The sequence below is a fragment of the Ricinus communis genome, chromosome 5 (genome assembly GCF_019578655.1).
Source record: "Ricinus communis isolate WT05 ecotype wild-type chromosome 5, ASM1957865v1, whole genome shotgun sequence".
NCBI lineage: Eukaryota > Viridiplantae > Streptophyta > Magnoliopsida > Malpighiales > Euphorbiaceae > Ricinus > Ricinus communis.
In genome coordinates this window covers 30,562,552-30,582,131 of record NC_063260.1, presented here as the reverse complement: position 1 = coordinate 30,582,131, position 19,580 = coordinate 30,562,552, and the positions used below count along the sequence as shown (strand labels likewise).

General features: G+C 33.2%; 4 protein-coding genes and 1 non-coding gene across 6 annotated transcripts; 2 read left to right on the top strand and 3 right to left on the bottom strand.

Moving 5' to 3' along the window:
• Positions 1-862: 862 nt before the first annotated feature.
• Positions 863-934, bottom strand: TRNAG-UCC. Its single transcript has one exon. It is a non-coding gene; the product is annotated as a tRNA-Gly (tRNA).
• Positions 935-1,498: 564 nt separating this feature from the next.
• Positions 1,499-4,463, bottom strand: LOC8289826 (ribosomal RNA-processing protein 17). The gene is made up of 4 exons (XM_002524629.4): positions 4,093-4,463; positions 3,884-3,989; positions 3,180-3,291; positions 1,499-1,950 (listed from the first exon to the last, which is right to left on the bottom strand). The coding sequence occupies exons 1-4, from the start codon at positions 4,209-4,211 to the stop codon at positions 1,697-1,699; spliced, it is 591 nt and encodes a 196-aa protein (XP_002524675.1). The 5' UTR covers positions 4,212-4,463; the 3' UTR covers positions 1,499-1,696.
• A 1,678-nt stretch (positions 4,464-6,141) lies between these two features.
• Positions 6,142-10,337, top strand: LOC8289825 (sphingosine kinase 1). 2 transcript variants are annotated; one of them, XM_002524628.4, is made up of 10 exons: positions 6,142-6,719; positions 6,799-6,921; positions 7,002-7,102; positions 7,611-7,683; positions 8,224-8,310; positions 8,429-8,506; positions 8,708-8,778; positions 8,931-9,203; positions 9,497-9,619; positions 9,927-10,337. In XM_002524628.4, the coding sequence occupies exons 1-10, from the start codon at positions 6,401-6,403 to the stop codon at positions 10,116-10,118; spliced, it is 1,440 nt and encodes a 479-aa protein (XP_002524674.1). In that variant the 5' UTR covers positions 6,142-6,400; the 3' UTR covers positions 10,119-10,337. The 2 variants fall into 2 exon arrangements, with proteins under 2 accessions (XP_002524674.1, XP_015578185.1); XM_015722699.3 differs by lacking the exon at positions 6,142-6,719 and having other exon boundaries at positions 6,885-6,921; positions 7,608-7,683.
• Positions 10,338-12,313: 1,976 nt separating this feature from the next.
• On the top strand, positions 12,314-16,816 carry LOC107261692. Its single transcript, XM_015722693.3, has 9 exons — positions 12,314-12,742; positions 12,925-13,263; positions 13,591-13,624; positions 13,846-14,061; positions 14,648-14,737; positions 15,475-15,540; positions 15,624-15,715; positions 15,792-15,839; positions 16,266-16,816. The coding sequence occupies exons 2-9, from the start codon at positions 12,926-12,928 to the stop codon at positions 16,381-16,383; spliced, it is 1,002 nt and encodes a 333-aa protein (XP_015578179.1). The 5' UTR covers positions 12,314-12,742; position 12,925; the 3' UTR covers positions 16,384-16,816.
• Positions 16,817-16,941: 125 nt separating this feature from the next.
• Positions 16,942-18,510, bottom strand: LOC8289824 (glutaredoxin-like). Its single transcript, XM_002524627.4, has 4 exons — positions 18,259-18,510; positions 18,056-18,144; positions 17,515-17,613; positions 16,942-17,398 (listed from the first exon to the last, which is right to left on the bottom strand). The coding sequence occupies exons 1-4, from the start codon at positions 18,312-18,314 to the stop codon at positions 17,334-17,336; spliced, it is 309 nt and encodes a 102-aa protein (XP_002524673.1). The 5' UTR covers positions 18,315-18,510; the 3' UTR covers positions 16,942-17,333.
• Positions 18,511-19,580: the final 1,070 nt, after the last annotated feature.

Here is a 19,580-nt window from a genome sequence, read left to right as displayed (position 1 = left end):
TGTTTAGTTATGTCTATTTGTGCTGTGATTTGTAGTGTAATTTAAAAATATAAAGTCATGTGGATACGTGATATCTTTTTTTGCTAAATGACAATAATGGTTGGGGTAATATTTCAGCAATTGGGAGCTGATATTTGGACAATCTTTTAATCTATTTATGATACCACCTTTTCCAAAATTTAATGCATTTGTTTTGACACATTTTGTCTAATGCAATTTAATTTTATTTCTTTGTTCGTAGCTCTCTATGACATGATAAAAAAAGATAGCTTAATGTTATTTCTCTCAAATAAAATATTTACGGTGTATGTCTTTCTTTTAATTTATGTCGATTTTATTGGTTAATTTTTTAATATATTTTAATTTCAAATAAAATATGTATTAATATGACTCGTTTATATAAAAAAAAAAAAATAGTAGTCACCCATCGTTTGAAATTTATATAGAATTAAATAAATTTTAAAAAATTATTTATCAATTTGATACAAATTAAAAATAAAAATATATTTATAGAAAAAGATAAAGAGAAAACAGAATGTGCAGCTCAGGGGAAACTGGTAGACATCTAAAGCATGGCGGGGGCCAAGAAAGCTAATTAAAAGCTCTCTACAATTACTATAATTAATGCTAACAGCAGTTAGAAAAGCATCACACGGCAGTGGCACCAGTTTGTGGTTCTATCTTCTAATTTTAAGTTGTTTAACACTCTGCTAATGTACGGACATTACATACAAGGCAAAAGAATATAAGTTTGTTTGTGATTCCTAAAATGGACATTACATTACATAAAAGGTAAAAGAATAAAAAGACGGCATGAGTGGCGAAGGCAGCAGAGAAATGGCAAAATGTTCTAATTAAATAATGCGTTTGCCGGGAGTCGAACCCGGGTCTATTGCTTGGAAGGCAATTATCCTAACCGTTGGACTACAAACGCTTTCTGATTAATGTTTGAAAGTATAAACCAAGGACGTTAGTCAATCCCGACTCAATAGTGCCATCTAAGGAGTGCCGACACGGACACCGGGCCGTGGAACCCGCAATCCATCTCAACCTACTTGTACCCTAATATAAATTATCAATTTACATGAATGTTCAGGAACATATTAATGTTCTTTTTCATATATTCTTCCTTTTATCAAAAGCTACCGTGCAATTGATAGTCAAGAAGCATAATCAATTTGTTCTTGATTGTAAAAGAACTGAAAAAATTAAAAAGAAAAATGCTATTGCATGAAGTGCATAATGTCATTCACTGTTCTGCAAGCAACAGATTGGTCAGTATTCCTACAATCCCTCACACTCAGATCACAAGTCATTGCATTCAAAGACAAGGGATGAAACATGAGACCACAACAGAATGCATAATCAATTGCAGAACAACAGAGGAAAGGACAATATACGTAGACCATTATGACTGCCAGCCTCCCATGATTTTATATTTAAAAGAAATACAAAATTAATTCACTGATAAATCTGCTACAGTAAACCTGATTCAAAATTCAGCAAATTGTTTGGTAGTGATTATATTGTTGGAAAAGAATAAGTATTCCATCAACTAAGCTTTACTGCCAAACTATGAAAGAATCTCAATATCTCCCATGCCCTAGCATGATGTATAAGCAATCTAGCTAGTTATGTTCTCTATTCCTCCCAGTACAAAAGCAACTTCAATCCAATCCTATTGGTGGGAACACAACTACCGTTTCTTGTTCTTTTTCTTTCCCTTCTTTCTGTCCCTTTTATTATGTGTATTCGACCGCGCCTTGTGCTTTGAAACTTTCTTGAATGGCTTCTTTTTGCTTACAGCTAAATTGTGCCTCTTTTCAACTCCGGTCACAGTTGGCGGCACTGCTTTCTGCATTACTCCACCTTGGCCATCCTCATCTTCTCGGGAGATCTCACTAGTTGTCACAGTCACTTTCACGTCTTCATTGACATACTCCACTGTCCCTTTTGCCAATTAAACAACAAAGTTAAGTGACAAATGAGCAAAAAGCTTTTTGGATGCCCTCAGCAAGTTTTTAATATTATTGCTAAAATAAATATAATTAAAAAAAAAACTATGGCGCTTTATTTATGCTCTTATGATTATATGTAAAAATAATAGATAACAAATATCACTAAATTTCAAATAAATGATGCAATTTATAGAAATGAACTGTGAGATGCAAATCTGATCCAAACAAATGAAACTAAAAGAAACAATTGGGCCTTTATATATTACAATTAAGCTTCAAATCTAAGAAATTCAAACAAAAAAGAGTTTCATATTTTTTTCAAATAATAATTCGGGACTCCTAAACATTAAAAATTAGCTTCAAGTCTAAAAGTTCAATCCTTTTTGTTCCACGTGTATATAAAAAATTTAGAGGCCCCTTTGCTTTTGGGGGGCCCTAGGCCTCAGTCTAGGCCTTCAGCCGGTACTGTGTCCCAAGACACTGTTAATGATATTCTCAGCTAACATGATTACAGGCTATTATTTGTACATAACAGTATCTTCTGAATCAGCCACATCACATAAGATTATTTCAGGTCCCATCATTTATGGTAGACCTCATCATGGGCTGAGGGACCATAAAATTATCCACGTCAGACACAATTTCTCTCTTTGGACCCCCAAAATCCAACCAAGCCCAAATTCTCTTTGGGTGGACTTGCAAATGATAATTCCTTAAGGTAATCCGGGATATTGTTAGGCTAATTAACCATTCGAAAAGATTCATGTAAGGATATATGTCTTGTCTTTCCAGATGGGCTTGGTCAAAAAATCAAGTCTGGGTTCCCAGGCTCTGGCCTAGATCCCAGGTCCAACCAAGCAATTATTTTCATATTACCCTAACAAGTACAAAGTAATTATTTAAGATTTTTCGTATTGTGTTTTACATTACTCTAGAAACTATAAGATAACCTATCTGAGGGACAAAAATATATTTACTGAAAGAAACCCTCAAAGGAACTTGTCAATATGTTTTTAAGGTGCCACATATCATGACAAGAATCCACACTGATTCAATGGAGTGGTTACCAACCATTTCCATAATCTAGCTATTGGCGAAGTCAGGACGGACAGAGATATCGACAACTGGAAATACAGTTATTCTAAAGGCTTAATAAATTAATAAACTTTCAGGTACGATGCATATATTATATATCATCAGCCTGCAGTTTGTGAAAAGTACCATTTACTGATGCGATTGTCTCGATATCTTGATCATCTCCGTGGTCCTCATCGCTTTCATCAGATGGTGGTGGAGCTCCTCCATATAAAACAAGTTGTCTTTCCAGTTTCCTCTAGCACAGGTTAGGCAGTAATAATTTAGGATAATAAAGATATAAGATATCCTGTTCAATTAAAGGAGCAAGCAGTTATGTCGGAAATACAGGTACACACGCAACAAAAATATTAGCAAAACAAATCCAAGAGGATGTGTGACTTTAAAGTTTCAACAGCATCAATCCTTTTCTCCTTCAATAAACTATCTCTCCTAATGTCCTTATTTTTTTGGCTATGCAAGATTTCAGTAGGTACATGATACGGTGAAAGTTATGATGTTAAACTAGATGCATCTTATATGGGTGTTCATCACTGACAAATTTGAGGAGACTTTTTCCTTGCGACAGCAAGAGAGGATTAAGTTTTTTAACTCTCACTAATTTTATTGGCAACCTTAAATTATAAGCAAATTCCCATTAACAATCTGACTGGTTTTACATATCAAAATTATCAGCAGTCAAACTATGCTGTCTCGTCACTTCTTATAAAACAAATTGAAAAATGGTAAACCTGAATTCTTATCTGACTGTCACAAACTTAATGATACTAAAGATTATCGATGTAAAGGCCAAAAAAACTTTGGAATTTGGCAAATAAAAGAAATTCTACCTTTTTACGCTCCTCGATGCGCTTGCGCCGCAAGACCTCTTCTTGCTGTTTTTGGGCTTCTTTTCTCCTCTTCTTCTTCCTCTTGTGAAACCCAGTTACAAAATCCCTTTAACAAACCAAACCGAGATGATCCAGTTCACCAATCGCGTTAAGAATAAACAAATTAAATCCATTAAACTAAAACGCAAAGCAACATAATGGTACAGTACCTGAGATCTTTTTCGTTGAAAGATACCGCCAAAGCTTTGTTCTTTAGAACTCGTTTTTTTATATGCGGAGTTCGGGTTGCTGGCAGCTGTGCTTCTCCTTCTTCAATTCCGCCTTCCATCTTTGCTTTCTCCAATTGCTGTTCTGCTGTTTACTTCCTTTCTTCCTTGTGGTTTAACTAACCGAATCAGTTCGAGCTGCTGGGTGTTGAATTGACATGGGCTTTTGGGTTTCCGTGGGCTGGCAGCTGGAAGTTAATCTGCTAGACTTAGCTCCAATTGTCTTAGGAGTCCATTGTCTTCTCTCTTGTTCATTAGGTCATTCAATTTCAGTGCAGTATTTGCAGTTTAATTATTTATGACAATTTTTTATATTATGGAATTGACGGATTTTTATTTTTTTTAAAGTAATGAAGGGAAAGAGTAAAGCGTCATGTCCTGTTCCTTTCATATTTTAGGTGCATAAAAGGGTACATCGGACATTTAAATATGAATAAGGGAGTAGCAGCTCCTAGAATAATAATGTTGTAAACAAAAATTAAGATGCATTTTTACCCCTAACATTTATAGGCAGCGGGGGATTGGCTCCTAAATATTTTTGTTTGGTCCAATTAACTATTTAATCAAAGAAACTTTATTCCATGACCCTTCTTAAAAATTTGAAACTAAACCGAGTTAACATCAATTTGATGTCTATTGACTTGGGAAAGAAAATGGATCCTCATATTGACACACCGTATTTTTCTTTTTATATTTTTTCTCGTTCTTTTTAAGTAAAAATTGATTAAAAAAGTGATTAATCCTGAAAAGCCAATCAAAATCTCACTCTTAAACACTATTGAAAAATTGAAACTATTTGTGAGACATATGATAACTCATTTCAAAAGGCTCACTCAAAACGAATTATGGATGAATGATAAATTGATACTCATTGAATATTGACATTCAAAAGTCACATGAAATATCAAAAGTCATATGATATATCAAAGGTTATGGATTAATGGTGATTTAATCATGATATACCAAAGGTCGTGGACTAATGATGAATTAATCATAGTATGATAAAAGAACATAATTAATCATGATATATTAAATGTCTCAAAATATATCAAATGTCATTTTCCTACACTAGTCACTATATATATATATATATATATATATATATATATATCATTCATATTTATTTTTTTTATTCAAGGTGTGTAATAGATCCTCCTATCTTTTTTTTTTTTGCTTTCAAGTGCAATAAAAACTCCAACATACTTCAAGTTCACTGGTACAATTATTGCAGTATTCATCAATTGTGTTGATCCATTGTATCATGGAAACAGACATCATATCATCCTCAAACACCAATAGTGTGGAACAGACGTTATATCATCCTCAAACACCAATGGTGAGGGGCGAATCGGTTTAAAGAAAATTGTGTGATATACAAGCCTCGTATTGTTGATGTCCTAATTTCTCTTCATTGGTATTTTGATTTCGTTACACTGATATGCCAAAATTTATTCTTGGTGTCTCTCTTCAAATTCAAAAATTCTCAAATTATTTACATACTATTTTTCTTATATATATGTCCGATTTTATTACTTTATTATTCATATATTTGTATATTATTGTTTTTATAATTTTTATAATTATTATTTAATTTTAAATTTTAATTTTAGCATTTTTATATATTATTATTAACAAACATATCATTCTAAAAAGTTTTAGTTTTTAAAGAAAATATAAAAATAAAAGACAATGTAAGGGCCCTATTGGTTGAGGTTGCTTTTGTTCCATTGTTCTTGTAATTTGTTGCTACTGTTATAAGCTTGTGAAATGATGTTGTTGCCTTTTAACTAATGCTTGATTGTTGTTTCAACAAAGGAGACACAACGAGGTTTGTGGACTATTCATTGATTTGATCAACTTTAAATTATGGATTTTCTTAATTTAAATGTTTAATCACGTCCAAAAATAGTTTATGTGCTTATTTGCACCCTTTTACCAAACAATAATGGGAAAAAACTCTATATATATAAAAAAAGATGCTATAAAAACGACAAAGGCTGTGAGAAAAAAGAAAAAACGACAAAGACGTCTCGGAGAGAAAGGAAAAAACGACAAAGGCTCGTGGGTTTGAACCCTAAAACCTGATGAGAGCATGAAACTACTCGAACTAAGCCCCGCCAGCGAACACCTCGAAGCAATCACAGTCCATCCGTATACTTAAAAGCCATCTCGTCAGTTCGCCACCAAAAAGCCGCCTTTAGTCCGGTTCTCAATATAAACCGAACCGGAACCCAAGCAAAACCGAGCAGAAATGGACTCGTCGCCACAGCCAATAATCTCGGACCAAGTGATCGTCAACGGCGCAACGACTCTGTTAACTTTGACCGCAGGTGGAATTCTCCGGTGGACGGATCGAGGTCAAAGGTGTTTGACCGTCGAAAAAGAAGTTCTTGGATTTGTAATCGAAGGAAGTAAGATAAGAGTGAAAACTATTATCGATAACGGAGATGGAATCTGCTGTGCAGGTAATAGTGGAGCTCTTGTGAGGAAAGATTTCGTGTTTCAGCCTCTAACTGAAGACTCGCAGCGAGTTTTGTGTAATCGTCTCCGTGATTACCTCGATTCTCTAGGTAGACTAATTCGATTGCAATTCTTATGCTAATGCTCTGATTGGTAAAGTCTAAGAAAAATAAAAATGTGGTTTTGCAGGTCGTCCAAAGAGATTGCTTGTATTTGTGAATCCATTTGGAGGGAAGAGATCTGCATCAAAGATATTTTTTGATACTGTCAAACCTTTACTTGAAGATGCTGATGTTCAGATTACATTGCAAGGTTCAATTTTTATAACGGAAATTTTTGGATTTTTGTATATGCTAAAGGGTGTTTGTTTATGCTAAAATGTTTTATTTCAGAAACTAAACATCAGCTTCATGCAAAGGAGGTCACTAGCACTCTGGATATTTCTAAATACGACGGTATTGTTTGTGTTAGTGGAGATGGTATTCTTGTGGAGGTTAGTTGCCTTGGCTTTGCCTATTTGGTTCATATTTTGTGTTTTATAAGGATCATTTTGAGGATACTAAAATGGTCCAGAATGATATTTTCAACACTAGGTTCGAATGTGAATTTGCCAAGATCATTATCCAATTGAATTTTCCTCAACTTTCAATTTGCTTTTACTGAGGCCCCTTATTTACACACAATATAGACTGTCAGAAAGACAGGCAACTTTTAATCTTGAAATGATGAATCTACCTGAACGATTTTTTTTTAAACACTTGAGAAAGTCTTGCTACCTTGTCCTGTCAATGATAAAATTTGGGCAACTGTGGTCATATCTGCATACATCATGCATCACATCCACCTTTCTACTTGAAGATTGTCTATTTACTACTGTGCAACTGCAACATAATATTTTCTTGATAGACATGTTTTGCGCATTTTGTTTAGTGCTTAAGTATGACCTTCTAGAGGGATATCTGTTCCTTTCTCCTTCTCAACAGTGTTGTGCTTTTTAGTAGGTGGTAAATGGACTTTTAGCAAGAGAGGACTGGAGAGATGCAATAAAGCTGCCTCTTGGAATGGTTCCTGCAGGTCTTTTTCTTTATAAAATGGTTCTCTGTCTTAATAGCATAAACTCTTCTTAGATCTTATTTCAAGAACACGGTCATTGAGGACTGGGAATTCATGGCTTGTGATGCGTGGACCATTAAGTTACTTCAAGATGTTCCAGAATTTGGGGCTCTAAGTTTCACTCATCAATTAATTATGGTCAAATACAAAGTTCTAAAATGATTTTGACTGAGGCAACCAATTCAGATGAACTTATTTTAATTGGACACTTCATTGTAAGTGAGCTAAGATTCAGGTTTTTTCTCCAGAATCTTGCCTTGTTGAAATTGAGGCATTCTTTCATCATTGGAGCTACACTTTTCATTCTGCTTTGTGGGATAAATGTGATATTACAACAAAATTGGATAAATTTGAGGATACCGTCCCTCCACACTCTACTGCATTAATGATTTCCACTTTACTCATTATGATCTTGAAGTATTCAAAGTTTTGGTGCTGGTTCTTTCATTGCATGATTGTAACAGTTCATTTTCACTTTTTAATATTTTGCTTGAACTGCAGGTACAAGCAACGGTATGGCAAAATCTCTTCTGGATTCTGTTGGTGAACCCTGTAAAGCATCTAATGCCGTTTTAGCAATAATACGAGGTTGAAAATGGCAGATTGATATTCATCTTTAGTTATGTGGAATGTTGCCTTTATCATTGATTGCAATGTGATGTTCTAACTTCTAAAATTTTCTCTACTTTTTGTACTGGTCTGGTAGGTCATAAGTGCTCACTGGATGTTGCTACTATCCTGCAAGGAGAAACAAAATTTTTCAGTGTCTTGATGCTTTCATGGGGTACAAATAATACTAGTCCTGTGTAACTGAGTTTGTTTAAGCAGGGCTAGGTTTGGTTGAGCTTTTGGATTTTCAATTTCCATGCTTTTAGTTTCTTGCACTTGGATTTGATGTTGGTTACAAAAATCATGTCTGTAGCTACAACCTGCAGTGAGCTTTAGTCATGAACTTATTTTGACTGCTATTTTCATATTATTTAAGGTCTAGTAGCAGATATTGACATTGAGTCTGAAAAGTACCGGTGGATGGGAAGTGCTCGTATTGACTTTTATGTACGCTCTTTCTTTCTTTATCTCTTCTTATCCTTTTCTCCCCTACTAAAATTTGATTGATTCAGCAGTTCATTTTGATGGATGTGATCCTGTTTCTCATTGGATTTTGTTAGAAACTGACTTTCTCTTTTTCCATTTCCCCTTTCTCATAGGCTGTTCAACGAATATTCCACTTAAGGCATTATAATGGGTGCATTTCTTTTGTGCCTGCACCTGGCTTTGAAACTTATGGGGTGCCAACCAGTTATAATGCTGAATCTACTAGCAAACAAGAGCAGCCTCTTAAGACTCAACATGGTTATCAGGGACCTGATGTTAACTTAGTCAATCTGGATTGGAGGATGATCAGTGGACCATTTGTTTCAATATGGCTTCATAATGTACCTTGGGGTGGGGAGGATGTCATGGCTGCACCTGATGCAAAGGTTAGTTTATCTTGCATTTGCCTCGGAATATCTTATAATCACGTTCTTTCCCTACTCCACTTTCAACCTTTTGCTAGAGTAGTAGTTGTATGGCAAATGAACCATTTGATGCTGTCACTTTTTTTAGATTTTGAAAACTTCATCCAATTAGAGAAGATGGTGCTATTTGTCTTCTTTAGAACAAACTCAATGTAGTATCTAAGATGCATATTTACTTGAAGCTCTCTTGTTGAGTCCCTGCTCTTTGCCTGCAAAATAACATTTGAACAATCCTGTTGCATTTCAATTTCTAGTTCTCAGATGGTTATTTGGACCTGATACTCATCCAGCAATGCCCGAAATTGTCCTTGCTAGCATTGATGACAGCGTTGAATAACGGAGATCATGTCAAATCACCGTATGTTATATACCTTAAGGTTAGTTCACTAATGTGCACAAGTGACTCAGCCTATCTTGTATAGTTTCTGCAGTTTTTCTTGCTAATCTCATTTGCACGATTTTTTTTCTTTGGTTTGATGCACTTCACTTGGACTATGATGAGAATGTATAGTTGTTTGTAACAAGCTGATTTATTCTTAGATGCTGTAGGAGAGGGAAATCCTTGTATACCAATATAGTCATCTATTTTTTGCATGTCCTTCTATGCAAACATTTAATGATAAAGACGTACCTTTCTGTTAAAGAATCCTATCCACTAGTATTTTATTTTTCAACAATCTGCAGGTGAAAGCATTCATATTGGAGCCTGGTCCACGCACTGATGATCCGACCAAGGGAGGGATCATAGACGTAGATGGTGAGGTCCTTGCCAGAGGAAACGGATCATACAAATGCGACCAGAAGAGTCTGATGGTCTACGACAAGCTTCACATGATGGTCGATCAAGGTTTAGCTACTCTCTTTTCACCTGTATAAACATTTTAAAGGCGTTTACCATGGACCTGACATCTTAGTTTGATTGTTTTTTACCATAAAGATCAGAATTCTGATTTTCACATGTATTGTGTACATAACCATAGAAGAGAAATAATTAATAATGACATTGTATGTGAAGAACATTCTTTAAAGGTTGCTTCATGCTTGTTGGATGGAATTTTTCTAGTTGAGTAACGGGAAGAATTGTATTTTTCAGTATCTTGTTTACATCTGTGCGATTGTCTGTGAAAAAGGATAAATGAGGATGTAAATATTTCTGTTTCATCGGGAGTCCAAGTAGGCTAATCGTCATTAATTTTCTATATTCATCTCCTTATTAACTCTACTCTCGTTGTGGAAATTGATGCGCTCAAGATTTTATATTGCATACGCCTTGACAGGTTTAGAGATACCAATTATCATCCATTACTGTTATTGCCATCGACATGCTTCAAGTTCCAGTATTGTTTTCAGAAGTGAACATTGTTTTTATGAATCGGAAACTAGAGGGCAAGAAATTTGGTAGAGGTTCCATTTAGTAATTCAAGATTTATTAGGTCGTAGTTCCATATAATGGCTGCTGGGTTAAGGCACTCTTTGTAGTGGTTTCTTTCATCCGTGGTAAATAAGGTAATGATACAAAGTTTTAATTGTATGATAAAAAGATGATGAATGGATAATTCAGTCTCCTTTACTATTTAAAGTAAGGCAAAGGCAAGTAGAATTTTTTAAGTTAGAATTCAGGTTGATCAATACACTCTCCATCAAATCAAAATTCGAATGAATCTGAGATTAGTTTTTATTATAAAAAAAAAAGAAAATATTAATAAAATATAAAATTTTACTTTAATTATGTAAAAATATAAATTTATATGAGTTGGATAATATTATTTAATTTAATAATTTAAATTAAAATATATTATTCAATTGTGTTTATTAGATATAAAATTAAATTTTATTCTAATTTAATAAAAGATTTATTTTTATATAGTTTGATATTTAGTATAAAATTTATGGACCATTTTGAACTTTTTACCTGGATTAAGTCCTTTATTGGACTGAATTGTAACTTCTGGCGAACTATCGAGCAGAAAGTTTTTGCGTAAATTCTTCGCCTGGACGGACTATCCTTGGGATTGATTGCTTGCACATTGGTTTCTAGTTTCTACTGCATCGTTTTAATTGAGCTTTCAGTAAACTCATGGCAACCGACACTTTAGCCTTTTAAAAACTGATTTAAACAAATTCGGTAGATTCATATTTTTTCTAGTAACTAACAAAAATAATTTATATTAGATTAATTAATCAATCTTTTTATGTTTCTTAACGAATCTTAAATTTATGATATAATTTTTTATCTTTCATAAATATTTGTAATATTTTATAAATTTCTTTTGACATATTTTTCAGCTTTCAATTCTTTTTAATTCAGTATTAGCATTATTAGTCGTTTATTCGATATAAAATTAAATTGATAGATACAATTTAATAATATTTTTAATATTTAATATTAATTTATAATATTTTAAAAAATAATAGCAAACTAACTATTTTTAAATATATTTTATTTTTTAATATTTTATTAGTAATAATAATATAAAAATTATTTTAAAAATATTTATTAATTAATTTTAATATTATATCACTTAATACTATAATTGATATTACTATTTTTAAGATTAAAATTTTATTACATAATTAAAAAATTAATTTATTATTAAATATAATATTAAAAATATAATTTAAAATTTTATATTTTAAAATCAGAATTATTATCTAATTAAATATAATATTAAAATATAATTAATATGTTATTTTTAAGATAAAATTAATATTATTATCTGATTAAAAATTTATTAAAATAATATTAAAATATAATTAATGTGCTACTTTTTAAGATAAAATTAATATCATTATCTGATTAAAAATTTATTTATTAGTTAAATTATAACCTTACCCGTAAATTTAAATTTTATGTGTCAAAAATAATATACATATAAAAATAAAAAATTTACATATTAAAAATTAAATACACTTATTAAAAATATTTTAAGTCTCAAGAATTATTTATACATATTGTCGAACTTCTAAATATGTGAAATTTTTATTTTTTCTGAAACACGGTAAATTTGACATGGAACATCCAGCAAAAGATTGACAAATTAGCTTTTTCGTACATAAATTCAAAGTGCCTGTTATTTGAATGGTCAGCAAGAGTCGCTTCGCTTTGTCTCGGTGCAACCATGAGTTCCATGTGGCAACAAGATGCATGATTCATCCGTTCAAGTCCTACTCTTCCTCTGTAAAACAATTCCAAATTCCAAAGACAAAAGGAAAATGAAGAATGGGGGTCCCCATCCAGACATGTCCATAAAAATTTGATCGCTCAAGAGAGAGAAACTCCAATGAACTTTCGCCATTGAATAACCCAAAATTCACTCTATTATCTGCTTTCTTATTTGCATGAATTCTCTGTATATGCTATCAAAAGAACAGAAAAAGACGTGACCTTTACTATGAAAGACAAGCTTATAAGCTCTTCTTTCGAATTCATTATGTTAGTTTCTTGATTTAATTAGCTTCCAATTCACAGGAAAAAGAAGCATTTATTCATCATTTCGTCTGTAAGTTCTCTTTCACTTACTCTTTTCTTGGGTTTCATTTTCTTTTCTTATTAATTAGCAAAATTGTCTATGTGGGTTGTGTTTTTATTGTTTTCATTTTCAAAGCAAGAATCTTTATTGAATAGTTGATAAAGAATCAAGAAAAGGTTATAGAGGTAACAATTGCCATTTTCTTTTATCAGGATGCAGCTATTGCTTATTCCTGATTCTACCACCTTGAATTACTGGTTGAATTGGAGGGTGTTGCTATGTGCAATTTCGGTCTTAACCCCTATGCTTGGAGCTGTATTCATTCTTTGGAAACGTGAAGGTTTGGATCATTTGAGATCTTGCAGAGGAAAAAGTCAGCAAGAAATTATATCCAATTCTTTGTATGAAGATAGAGCTTGGAGGCCATGCCTTGATCAAATAGACCCTATTTGGCTGTTGTTTTATCGAGTTATCGCTTTCTCTGTGCTTTTGGCATCCCTCATTGCCAAAATTTCTGTTAATGGATTCCTCATGTTCTTTTACTATACACAGTATGATATTTCTCAACTCTATTGAATAGAACAAATTTCAGGTTTCTATAGCAACATTTTCTTCATAGTTTATAGAAGTGCGCATCTCCTTCTATGTAAACTTTTAACTTTTAACTTTCTTTTAAATATTTTTGGGATTGATGTTTCTTGCAATGTGTAAACTTCAACTAATTCAATGCCTTTTATGGCTTGATTAGGAACTTGATAATATGACCTTGAAGGCATCTGTGCCATTTAACTTTCACATTTCCAGCTGATTTTAAAATGCTTCTTTTTCTGATTAATTTTTTTGTATTCTAACTTGAGCTTAATTTGGCTGTTGCACAGATGGACTTTTACTTCTGTTACCTTTTATTTTGGGGTATACCTTCCTTCTCTTCACCTATCTGTTAAAATTGAAACCCCTAAACTTCTGATTAAGAGTAGCATCCATATACATTGCTAATTGCTGCTACCATAGTCATTGGAACATTCTGCTTCTGAGCAACCTTTTGCATATGTTGGAGGTTTAGTTTTTGAATTATTAAGAACTTGGATGTTTAACTAATGCCAAGTTCATTATGGTCTCAACTTGACTTGTAGTTTGGAATCCTGCTATCCATCTGTGGTTGTTACCAGTATCATAGAAGGGGCAGGGCTCACTCAGGGAATGATGCTGAGCAAGCTTATCATGTTCCTCTATTGTATGAAGAAAGGACCAATATGCATGCAGAGAGAAAACTCTCAAATCCCCGAAAAGAAGTTTATGTTTCCCAAGTAGCAAGTATCTCAAGTTATCTGTTTCAAGTTCTATTCCAGGTAGACATTTTTCCAAGGTGAAGTAGCTTAAATATAGAGAGATGTAGGGGGTGTTCAAACAGTTCTGGTCTGAATGTTCAAATGTCTGGCGTCAAATCTTTTAACTGCATCATTCTCTCTTTTGTTTTCCATTTTTTTTTTTGAAGATGGACATGTTTTTTTATTACTTATATCTTTTGTTCAATAAGTTGTCTATGTAGTTTTCCAATGCAACTTCGTTCTATTGTTTCCTCTCCTTTATCCTGCCTTAAAGGTCCAGACATCTAAATCCATCAAGCAGTTGTATTTGCACTAAAAGTTGGTTTTGATACACCTCACTATTGATCGTTGGTAGGAGATTTTTCTTTTTGGTGGATGCAAAGCAACTATTTTGGTGGTTCTGAACACTCTAGTTGGATATTTTTACAATAGATAGATATTGACAAAGTCACTGTTGGCCTAAAAATGGTTTATCTCGAAATCGTTTATCTATTAGAGTTGCTCTCCTTGTGAATAACTTAAAATTCATTGTTTGAGAATATTACTTCTCCCCGTGTGCTTGATATTTTTTCTCACAGTTTTCCTCTGTTTGATTTGTTGTGAACAGATGAATGCTGGAGCAGTGATGCTCACAGATTGTGTATATTGGGCCATTATTTTCCCATTTCTTACCATCAAAGATTACACTATGAATTTCGTAAGTAACTCATTTTGAATCTGCCGTTGATTATGTTATGAGTTATTACCTTGATCTATCTCTAAGCCCGTTTGCTACAGCAACATGTTGAAAGAATTATTGCTTCATGTTGGATCCTGACCTACTTTTTTTGCAAATATAGTTGTACTACATTTTGAAGTGCTCTGTTTGTCTTATCTGTAGGATGTTTCTATAGAATATTCATATCGATATAATTCATGCTTTTGACATTTATCCAGCATTTTGGCTGATGTGTTATCTACTAGACATCAATTTTTGCCTATCCAATCACTTTTGGGTGGCATTGGCTGATTAGGAAGGTAGCATTGTGCTTAGACAGGGAGATGCACTTGTGTAATTTGCTACTTCATTGTATTGGTTCTTAAGCAGTCAATGTCTTAGTCACCGATTTGCTGACGAAAAATGGGGCTAATGCTTTGACATTTTGTCCTACATTTCACATTTTACTGATTAAGGGTGGTATCAGTTAGTATCTCTTAACACTAGTACATGTTTTTGTTTAATTATTATTCTTACATTGAGCTCCCTGCTGCTCAGAAATTGCCCATCTCTCGGACCAATTGGAGGCATTGCTTATAGTGGCAATTCTATATCATGCTTCAAAATTCTGCTCATCTTAGTTATCTATTTTTATCTTTTTCTGTTTTCTAAAATTCATTTTCCGTGTTACTATAATTTACCATATATGTGATTGATCATGTCTTCAATGATATCAGATGACCGTGAATATGCATACACTCAACGTCCTTGTACTCCTTGGTGATGCAGCTTTGAATTGCTTGGTAAAGGGATAGCTTTTCCCTTCTCTCTTTTTCCTTATAATTCTTTTGTAATTATTCTTGAACCATCTCTGTTTCCGTTTCAGCCATTTCCTTGGTTTCGGGTTTCTTACTTTATTCTATGGACGGGTGCTTTTGTCATTTTCCAATGGATTCTTCATGCTTGTACATCGACTTGGTAATTTTTATTTCTTCTCCCATTCATTGTCCTCATATTTGTTCGTCTCACAAAAGTGGTGTTGTCCATGCTTCAGGTGGCCATATCCATTTCTTGACTTGTCATCACCATATGCTCCGCTATGGTTAGTACCTCAAACATCTCATTGCTGTTCTTGAATTGGAGATTTCATCTAACCTATGCTTTATAACAATTTTTTACACAATTTTGGACCATAAGATACTTCAAGTTGTAGATTTATGGAAAGCAGGAAATGAACCAGTTATCCCATGCTGTCTTATTGTTCTTGTTTTTGGGATCTAATTAGATGTTGGAGGTTCTACAGTTGTTGACAAACTCCATTTAATGTTTTGATTTTAATCTTGGAAAACAAACTTAAAACTATAGCCTAGGACACCATTATGAAATAGAGATATCTGCATCATACTTTAATTTTCTTTCTGGTTATGAGGCAAAATTTTTGTTTTTGTTTTACATTTTTCCTCTCCCATGTACATGGGGTTTACGCTGTGCGACATATTTGATTGCGTTCTTAAACATGGGTTTGCAGGTACTTGCTGGTGGGATTGATGCATTTTCCATGCTACGGTTTCTTTGTGTTAATTGTCAAAATGAAACATGAGCTGTTGGCGAATCAGTTCCCTCAGTCTTATCGATGCCTAAGATGAAGAATGAGTCGGTGTCTTCCTTAATGAGTAGACCCGAAATGAATTTGGGGCTCCATATCAAAATTATACACAAGATACCCTGGCTGTAAAATGGCAGGATTGGGATTTTGGTTAGCAAAGAGAATGGCTGAAAATACAGAATGCAGTTTGGAAGGTGGTAGCTCTGAGATGCTTACACCGTTCTTATTGTTTCGGTAAAGTCAAGATTGATATGTGTTCAATGATGAACCTAACATTCTTCATCACTCTGATAAGAAACAATGAAGTTAAATAGGGTAAGGAATTGTACAGGTGCTAGTACGGTAGTATTTCAGTGTAGACTTTAAACAAACTCACTTCTCAGAAACAGGTTTCTCATTTCAATATAGTGCCTTGACTATTTATCTACTAATGTATTGATTTCTTATTATAAATGGACAGTTATCACGTGTTATTTCGTTGTTTTGGAAACAAATTTTATAGACTTGTATCAACTAATTGAAATAATTTAAAAGCCCAATCAAAATCATAAAAGCAAACAAGGTTTTTCAGGCCCAATCATGTGATAAGCCAGATAAATGTTGGAAAAGCTGCCGCCGGTGCTCTTACATTACGAGAATAAAGGGAGAAATTATACGGGTACACGGACAATAATTTCTTAATAAACTTTTCTACTCATAACTATACATATCAAAAAACCAGAATCACTTACTTCACTCATATTATCAGGCAGTCAGCACCACCACGCCAGAGGGTTAGGTTCTTGGATGACCATTAAAGACTGCTGAAATTTATTGAAAACTACACCAGAAATCATCCCAACACACACAAATAGATGCATTCAACCTTGTCTTAAGCAGCCTCCATACATTTACCAACATAAACCAAACACAATTGCGCAAAGTTTTGTTGTTTATTGCTAGACTTATTATCTAGATAGTCAAACAAAGCTCTCCTTGTAAGAGGCTTGTCTATACAGCTCCAGCTTCTGTGAGCAGAGGAACCAGCTGCCCTTGGCTGTGCTTGGCTGTTGTACCTGGAACACAGGACACAAACCCATTAACAAGTCGATAGCCAGGGGATCCAATTACAGAGACAGGAAACAAGGCCAATATTATAGAAAGTAGAAAGCAACGGAAGTAAAATCCGTACTGTCACAGCCACCGATGTGCTTTCCGCCAATGAAAACATTGGGCACGGTGCGTTGTCCGGTCCACTCTGCCAGAGCTGTTTGAATCTCACTTCCATCACCTTCAAAACATAATATAATAGTAGTTCCCTCAATCTTATTTTCGCTTCAAAGTAGAGGTTACGCTCATAGTAAATGAATAAAGAAAAACCAAAAAAACTAGGATAACGCTCTGTTTTAACATTATAACTACCATACTCGAAGTACCATCCTAAGGCCTTGTTTGGTTTTAAAAGAATTCAAGTGAATACTTGAAAAATCATATCCGAGTGGCATGATTTCATTTCTTTCAAAATGCCTAATTTTAGAATTGAATTTCTAGCAAGTCTGACCTTTTCAAGCTAAATAAAATCAAATTGAATGGAATTATTGCATTTTTAGACTTCCCAAACACACTATTAGAAATGGAATTAATAAATAGAATTGAATCCCTCCACAGCCAAAAAAATATATAAATGATAAGCAATACTGAGTTTCAATTCGATAAAATAATTAACGACTTACTCTCGGTATCCAACTCCACGACCTTATATTTAGCTCCCAACTGATCCAATAGCTTCTTCACGCTCGTGCAATAGGGGCAGTACGTCTTGCTGCAATTTTTATTTTTTTTCAAATTAAGATGTTTTTTGAAAGCCATTTTCTGGTACAAGAAAAAATTCATTAGATAAAATAAATTGGATAAAAAGAAGAAGAAGAAGAAGAACCTGAAAACGACAACAGCGTTTGAGGAAACAAGCTCTTTGGTCTTAGTCATCGCCATCTCTGCTGCTCTTGATCGTTAACCCTAAAACCGTAATGCTTCGTGAATTATGTTTGAGCTGGTGCAGCGAAGATGATGGATCTGTATTTATAGAGAGAGGGGAATTATAACATGCAAACCTGTTTGACCAATTGAATGTTAAATGAGAAATGGTTAAATAATCTGGACCGCTCCTTTCGATTTAACGTTTTATATGCACACCACGAAGCTGCATCTGCATGATTCTAAGAATTTGTTGGCCATAGTGAAATATTAATAAATAGACCACTGAATTCGCTATCAGTCTCTTGACCCAAAAACAGATTTTTCATATCTCACCAAAAGAAATTACCTTTCGATTTGAGTTTTTATTTTTCTTAACCAAAATTTCAATTCAGTTTTAGAGTAACCGGTAGTTTGATTAATCCAAGAATTAATCTTTTAATTACAGCTTCTAAAATAATGAAAAAATAAAAAAAAAGGTTACTTTACCAGTTTTCTTGTTAAGAAAATTTTAAAAGTTATTTACCAAGCATTTAAAAAGAAGTTTTTAATTTATATAAATTATAAAAATTAAACACTGAGAATGTAATCTGCACCGTGCTTAATTAGCTACTATCTATTTTTAAAATTAAAAATAAAAAGATTAACTTACTAATTAAATTTTAAAAACTAAAATTAAATCAACAAATTCAGTTAATTAACTTAATTTATTCGATTTTAACTATTTTGATTTTTTCTAGATGTTTTTCTTTTGGCTCTCCCTTACTCATCATTCCCGCAAATCTTATATCCACTGATAGTTATAATTATTCAGTTTTAACACATCTTTTTAATTATATCTATAGAGGAATATATTTAGACACATAATCCTTAATTGAACGGAGTGTAATTAGTATAAATAAATAAATATTTTTAAAATATATAATAATTTCTAAATATAATAACATAAAAGTAAAATTGAAAAAGTCAAATATAACCAGACTTATAAAGGGGAAAAAGATTTTTAATTTTTTTATATTAAAGTGTAGACCTTGGACAGGTATAATCAAGTAAGAAATTTAAATTGGAATTAAAAATATCTCTGTTAAACCTAATTGTTAAATCTGAATTATAGGGAACCGAAGAAATCTCAAGATAATACCAACGCTACAAGAAGTGCTGTGATCTAAGCAACTAATAATCTTAATAAGCAAGACAGGAATAAAACGACAGAGGAGCATTGGCGTTTGGACTCATCTCCCCGACTGCGACTGAGTGCAATGCAACTGCTTTTATTTTTTTAAG